Below are 7,420 nucleotides of genomic sequence, written 5' to 3'. Positions count from 1 at the left end.
TTTCAAAGTCAAGAGGATGAAATATTGACAACACCAAAATCAAATAACAGATAGAAGTTTCTTGGTTGTTTGTATTCTATTTGTCAATGACGGTTTTATCCTTGAAGTCATTGTGACCACGGCGGTTTTAATAAATTGTTGTTGGAAAGATGAGGGTAAAAATGGAAATAAGTATTTGGTAGGAAATGGTGAGCCAACGTGTTGAACTGGGAATTCGTTGCGCTTTTATCTACGTTTCCCACTAAAAGAACTGTTGTGTCTTTTTCTTTAAAGTTAGAAAAATCATTTCCCCTATATATTTTTGAAAAATGGCGAAAGAACTTAACGTACATAAAAAGTTTTATATTTTTATATTAAATATTGGTCTATAATTAATTAATGCACTTTTACAAAAGTTCTTAAAGCTTCACTTAACGTGTATAAAAAGGTTGTATATTTTCATATTAAATATCGGCCCCTGAATTTTATGGTAAGTGTACAACTAATTAATACACCTTAACAAAAGCCCTTAACGCTTTGTTTAGCAAAACCTTATATTTTTACGGTAAATTTAGGCTAAATTGTACTGTGTTTGCATCTATAAGGGAAATCTATTTTGAAAAGGGTAATGAAATCTTAACTTCGGTACTTTAATAAGATATTCATCAATTTATATGAGTCATATATTTGGACAAAAAAAAATTATTCTCATAAAATCATTGTCTTTAATTTTGAGAGCATTTTACTCACATGATTTAATTAAAAAAAAAAGAAGAAATATTACATCTTTGCAAAAACACATTTTTGTTCCAATTTAAATATTCACTCGACAAAAACACATTATTGCAAAATGACTATTTTATTTATCATTTCTTTTAACTAATGTAATCATAGTATTAGTTATAGGAATTATAGAAAAATTAATTAGCTAAATGTAAAATATAAATGTTTTAGAATCTTGAATTGGAGCCAAGTGTCTTTCAGATATAACCAGCCTGATCATGATTAAAAGTGTACACTAGCCAGATCATAAACTGTTACACAAGGAAGACTGCTTCAAAATTGTTTCCACGAGGAAGACTAAAGTTATCTAACCTAATGCACATTCATCTTTTATTGAAAGTGTAATGTTTATAAGTTTTAGAGAGAACATTACTTGATTGCTTTTATTTCTGTTGTTTAATAAAGCAAGTTTTTCTATGACATCTTATGATCAGTTTTTTTTTTACTAGTTTATTCCTCGGGTCACTTTAAAATTCCCCTAGTTCTTTGACTGTCTCTATGTAGTTCCATGGGGTTCATGTAGTTTCCTTTCCTGTAGTTGGCAACCACTTCTGCTCGCATTCTTTTTTGGTGGCTGATGAGTTCCTGTTATTGATATGTTTGGCTATGTGATTTGATGTTAGACCATTTGTAAAGGTAGGTGATATGGGGTTGGTGAAATGAAGTTGAGCCGGCGAACGGTTAAGGTAGCCTGGTGAAAATCTTCGGTGAAGATTGCCTGGTTAAACTGGTCACCAACTCCTTTCTATTTTAATTTTAAAATTTTGATTTTCGTTTTGATTATTATTAATTTTCACTTCAGACAACAAAAAGTAAAAATTAAAACCACTGATTCAGAGAAGGTGTTGGGTGTTGCATTAATGACTTGATTCTCAAATTTCATTCCCTTTTCTTTAAATTTGATTTCGCGCTTTGCTATGATGTTATCTTTTTGTATGTTGTTTCTATCTATATATCCTTCAGTCAACTGCCAGGTTGTATGTATTCTTTTTTCTTTTTTTTTTTTTTTTTTGAAAGTTCCAAAAATCCGTTCATTATGAATAGGCTGTTCTAAGAATCTCTTTGTTTCCAGGCGGGTTTTATTTCTTTACATCAGCTAGATAGCTATACCTGAAAAGTTTGGTGGCTGATCGAGATACACGTTCATGACTGGTTTCTCTCATTTATCTTGTACACAACTTGATCACCAAGTTGAATTTATCGGGTTGGTTCACGGGTCACACAGGTCATGAGTTACGGGTCAATTAAGTGACTTAATTGGACGTGAGACTGTGCTCCAAGTTTAGTTTGGTTTGCTCAAATGTGGACCGAGTATTATGGACATTGAGGAGAGTTTGTTGCTTTAAATCGGGAGGAAGTGGACTTACTTTACTCTGCACTTGGTCGTTTAGTCTAATTTGTTTTATGTAAGGTTATAGAATCTGGAACTCATACCTGCAAAATTAATATATATGAATAAATATGGTATTAAAACATTGAAATATACTAGGGTACTGACTTATGGAGGAGTCCATTTCAGTTATCCTTCATCTCTGGCGGAGTGGCGGTTCGACTTTAGAAACTAGCTAATATTGAAAAAGATACAAGACGCCCCAGGTGGATATCTAACTATCTAAGAAGCATACAACTTCCGACATAAGTACAAAATCTATATCTTATTCTGACTAGTTTAACATATGTATCTTCTCGATTCGTCATATACATCTGGACTAAAAATGCCTTCCTCGAAAAATATTTTATAGCTAAATTCTAAAACAAACATTCCAACTGTTGATGTACAAAGTATTACAGCAGACCAACTGTTTGCGTAAATGGATATCCATATGGAATTGCATACACACACACACACACACACACACACACACACACACAGATGTATCGTGTACGTACCTGAAAGCCGGTGACTGATTGACAACAACATACCATTCTGTAACGCCCCTAACTTTCTAAACAATACAAAATGATATTAAAAGAACTTAAAAGGCCAAAAGAGCGTTAATCTTATTCAAAATCAAACTAAAGTCAACTTGACAAATCAAAATAAGTACTTCTAAAGCTTGAAATAAAACTCTAAATCAGGGGTGCTAGGTCCACTTCATTCTTCTGGAATTGCATAGGCAACGTGACAGTATGATGACAGATTTTGTAATAATTATGTTTTGTAACCATAATGAACACATAAAACTACTTGCATTAAGCTTTTATTAAGTGTTTTAGCAGAAAAATCCAACTCCACACAGCCGGCCCTTTTCGACCCATACTAAAAACAACCTTTTTCAACGAAAACCGATTTTACTCTACGCAATAACTAGAACAGAAATATCAGGAAAATGCAAAATAATATGGCTTGTATATATATGAGAGGGGTTCAACTAGCGTTAGATAGGTACCAGATCATGTAAATGGTTTGTAATTACAATTTTGGACCTATATTTTTACAACAATGAATGGTAATTACAGTATCAAGTAAACATTAGACTACTTTGTCACCTCTGTCACTGAACATATACATTATTCCAGCATCTGTCAACAGCAGCTCGAATCTTCTTTGGGTTACAGACTTCTTGAATAACAACTTCCAGAGTAGATGCTTTTGGTATAAGATATTTCTGAAGCATCACTTCAATGATCTTACAAGCTCCTACAACTCTCTTTTGCTTGTGAAGCCGAATCACAAGTTCTTCAAGGAATTCACTCCCATCTTGCAGAGAGTTCACTTGTTCTTTTATTGCTTTTAAAAAGATGTTACAGGTAACCAAATCTGGATCACAACCATGATTAAGCATGCAGTTTAGAAGATCAATTGCATGTGAAATAGAACCATTCTTGCACAAACCACTAAAAAGTATGTTGTAAGTTACTATATCAGGCTCAGAGCCAGATCCTGCATATAGCATCTGATTAAAAAGTTTCAAACCTTCTTCCACGGACCCATTATTGCAAAGGCCATGGATCAGTGAACTGTATGCGATAACATCAGGTTTGTACCCTTCTGACAATATATTCTCCCAAACAGTTATAGCTTCCTTTAACTTCCCATTACTACATAGCCCATGAATGACTACACTATAGCAAATTTCATTTTGCATACAATCATTAGTTTTTGCCTCTTTCCATACATCAAGAGCTTTGTCAGTGTTTCCTGTATTAAAATAGCCTTTCATTAGCGAGCTATATACGAAAGCATTCGGCTTACAACCCATCTTTTCCATCTCAATTAGAACATCCCTGGCTTCATCTGGTTTCATTTCTCTACATAAACCATCTATCAGGGTACTATAAAGTACAATGTTTGGTTTAAACCCTTTCCTTAACATCTCCTTCCACATATTCAATGCTACTTCAGGTTTTCCCTCTCTGAATAACCCACTTATTAGTGTAGAATAGATGTATTGATTTGGATGTCGTCCTCTTTCCTCCATTGAGGTTAATACTGATGCACCATCAACAGCTCTTCCTTTCTTTACCAACCCGTTGATGAGTGTACTATATGTAACATCATTAGGAACACATTTATTACGCACCATCCTATCTAAAAGACTAACCGCCTTGTCTAATTTCCCCTTTAGGCAGAGACCATGTATAAGAGTGTTGTAGGTTACTTCATTTGGGACACAACCTTTTAGAAACATATTGTCCAAAACTTTTGCCGCGCGTGCCAAGTCACCCTTCTTGCACAACCCATTGATCAAAACATTAAAGGTTACTGCACTTGGGAAGCATCCCTCAACTTGCATCTCATCCAAGAGACAAACCGCCTCATCAATCCTGTCTTCCTTGCACAATCCATCCATTAAAGTACAGTAAGTAAACACATCCGGCGTGCATTTCCTAAATGGCATCTCCCTAAACATCTCTATAGCCCTATCAATCAGTCCTAATCTACACAACACTTTAATAATCAAATTATACGTTAACACATTTGGCGAGATCTGTTTGTCCTGTATAATTACAGCCGAATAAAACTCCAGAGCCTTGTCAAATAAACCCTCGTGTATAACTACATTAATCACTGAGTTAAAAGACCGAACACTAGGTCTGCATTGGTAGTCAACCCACATTCTATCAAACAAGTCTAAAGCTTTATACGCTTTCTTTGCTTTCCCATAAGCTTTGAAACACAAGATAAAATTCTGCTCTATAAACACTCTTCTTTCACGCTTCATTTGATTAAAAACTGCCTCCAAAGATGACAGGTCACCCGTTTCAGCAAGGTTTTGAATGAGAGAGTAGAATGTGGAATCACCGACTGTAAAAGAACCCAACTTGTTGTGAGATTTAAAAATGTGACGATGAATTGGTGGGGGGTCGATCCCAGATGGGGCGGTGACAGAAAAGTATCGAAGTTGGACGAATTCAGCATTTGAAATTAGTAGTAGTTGTTTCCTGACGGAGGAGGTAATGAGTGTAACATTAATGTGCATGCCGCAACCGGCTCCTACACTGCAAATGCAAATGTGGGTTCAAATGAGAAATTTCTTATACTGAAAAGAATAAGAAGTTTTTTTTACAAATCTAATTTTTCATCTATTCATTCAAGTTCCATGATTTAGAGCTTCTATGTCCACATTGTTTGAGCTATTACTTTGTGGGTCAATTTCAAAACACTCAGAATCCATCTACAATATAGAAAAATTACATATACTCAACATATAGTACTGACTAACAGCCATGATGATATAGATGGACAAGATTATTTATAAATTCAATCATACATACATACATACATACAAAAGGTTAAAATCATATAAACAGAGTATAAACAGAGAAAGAAGGCCAAGATTCCGGGAATGAAATGCAATGAAATTAGGAGGGCAGAGGAACCATTACCTGTTGTCACCGGTAGAGAACGAACAGAGGATTGAAGGTCGAGAGAATGGAGGCTGGACCAACGGAGAATAGAAATTAGGGTTTTAGGATGGCAGATGAAAGTCAGAGGAGAATGAAATGGAACTAGTGAACTATGAAAATTACCCGGGTGCGGTTTTGTCAATAAATTACCTAATATTTTTACTGAATATTAAACAACAATAAAATTTATTTGTTATTATCGAAATAGAGATTTATAGTAAATTACCTCATGTACGTCTTAATATCCAAAGTCTATATCGCATAGAACTCATATCCGCTAAGTCATCATCCTCACATATGGATTACAATATATAGTTTCTCCACTTGTCTTTTGCAAGTTTTGAACTTGTGACCTTTAACTTTCATCTATGAGCTCATATGGTCATATGATGACGGTACCACTAGAGTTTCACACCATATGCGAATATTGTCTTTTGACATAGTTCGTTGATGACACTTTTATGACTATCCTCATTTTAAAAGTTATTTTCATTTGGTTATTTTAATACCATCTGTTAAATCATAACGGAAGTTATTATATGTCGTTAGTTTGTCGTGGTTGTTATATAACAATTCGTTTGACACGGTTCACCCGTAGTGCTTGTTAAAAAGGTTAAATACATGCCTGTTGCAGCCAGTATATTGTAATATACATATTTGTTAACATTTACCTGTTATAGTCTCTAGAGTATCCTTTCACTATATATTGTCCTAATATAAGATGCATAAATTTCATTTTCCAACAACATTTAGACATTTAGTTATGTATATTTTTCACAGATTTTCAAGAAAACATTAGTTGGTTATAGCAATGGTTAGTTGGTCACACATCCAACACACCATTCTTCGGAACCATTTATTACATTATTATTACTTGATACATTTTAAATTTTTTTTTTTTCTAAATTAAAAATCAATAAGAAAACTAAGGCCCATACGTTGAACCCCCCCCCCCCCCGGGGCCCGTGACTCCCCTCACACTTACAATAAGGGCCTTAGCCTTGTCTCTTTTGTTATCTCGTTGGCCGGTATAAGCCAGCTAGAGAGCTTGCTTAAATGAACCCAAGTCTACACCTTTTAACATAAATGGTTCATTGGTTCCAAAGATTAACATGGCGTGTCATTTTGAATTACCATAACGTTGAGTTTTTTTGCTATGGAAACTATTTCATTATTTCAAATGTCATACCACTAAAGTAACTGACAATTATACCAGTTTAGCTCGTCGAGTTGCCAGATTATATACACCGGGTGGGGGTGTGATCCTCGTTAACCTTTAGATTAGGCCTTTTTTGTGGTTTTTTCTTGGATGTTTACTCAACGGTAGATGTAGCGGAGCCCAGTTGAACCAACTACCCTGGTCTGGTGTAGCTTCCCTCCTATGATGGTTGGTCCTGTGGGTGGGTACATGTTTTATTCAACAGTTGTTAATAAAATACCACTGACTTATCTAACATTTAAGTTGTTTAAATAAAATGTTAGAAGAGGTAGAAAGCATTATACTTGTAATAACGTTTTGGACAATGTTTAAGTCATCTGATTTTACATGTTGGAAGGAAGTGAATATAAATCAAATTAACTCATTCTATATTACGGCTTTTATTAGCCTGCTAGAATACAATTGATAGCTATTTTTTAACTAAAAAGGGACATGCTATAGCGATAATTTATAGTTATCAAAGAAAATACATGTTACTCACAGATAATATACATGACTAGTGAAGCAACAAAGAAATTTTTTTACAAAAAGAGTAATTACATTTGACAAAAACGCATCAAATGAAACAGAACCCATCTGTGTTGAATT

General features: G+C 34.4%; 1 protein-coding gene across 1 annotated transcript; it reads right to left on the bottom strand.

Moving 5' to 3' along the window:
• Positions 1 to 3,084: 3,084 nt before the first annotated feature.
• Positions 3,085 to 5,705, bottom strand: LOC122585023 (pentatricopeptide repeat-containing protein At4g20090). Its single transcript, XM_043757122.1, has 2 exons — positions 5,593 to 5,705; positions 3,085 to 5,205 (listed from the first exon to the last, which is right to left on the bottom strand). Exon 2 carries the CDS (start codon positions 5,184 to 5,186, stop codon positions 3,258 to 3,260), a length of 1,929 nt encoding a protein of 642 aa, XP_043613057.1. The 5' UTR covers positions 5,187 to 5,205; positions 5,593 to 5,705; the 3' UTR covers positions 3,085 to 3,257.
• Positions 5,706 to 7,420: the final 1,715 nt, after the last annotated feature.

Source organism: Erigeron canadensis, chromosome 1 (genome assembly GCF_010389155.1).
Source record: "Erigeron canadensis isolate Cc75 chromosome 1, C_canadensis_v1, whole genome shotgun sequence".
Classification (NCBI taxonomy): Eukaryota; Viridiplantae; Streptophyta; class Magnoliopsida; order Asterales; family Asteraceae; genus Erigeron; species Erigeron canadensis.
This window is presented reverse-complemented; position numbering and strand designations above follow the sequence as displayed.

Excerpts from the sequence above, each read along its gene's own strand:
- LOC122585023 (XM_043757122.1), bottom strand. The coding sequence starts at position 5,186 with ATGCACATTAATGTTACACTCATTACCTCCTCCGTCAGGAAACAACTA.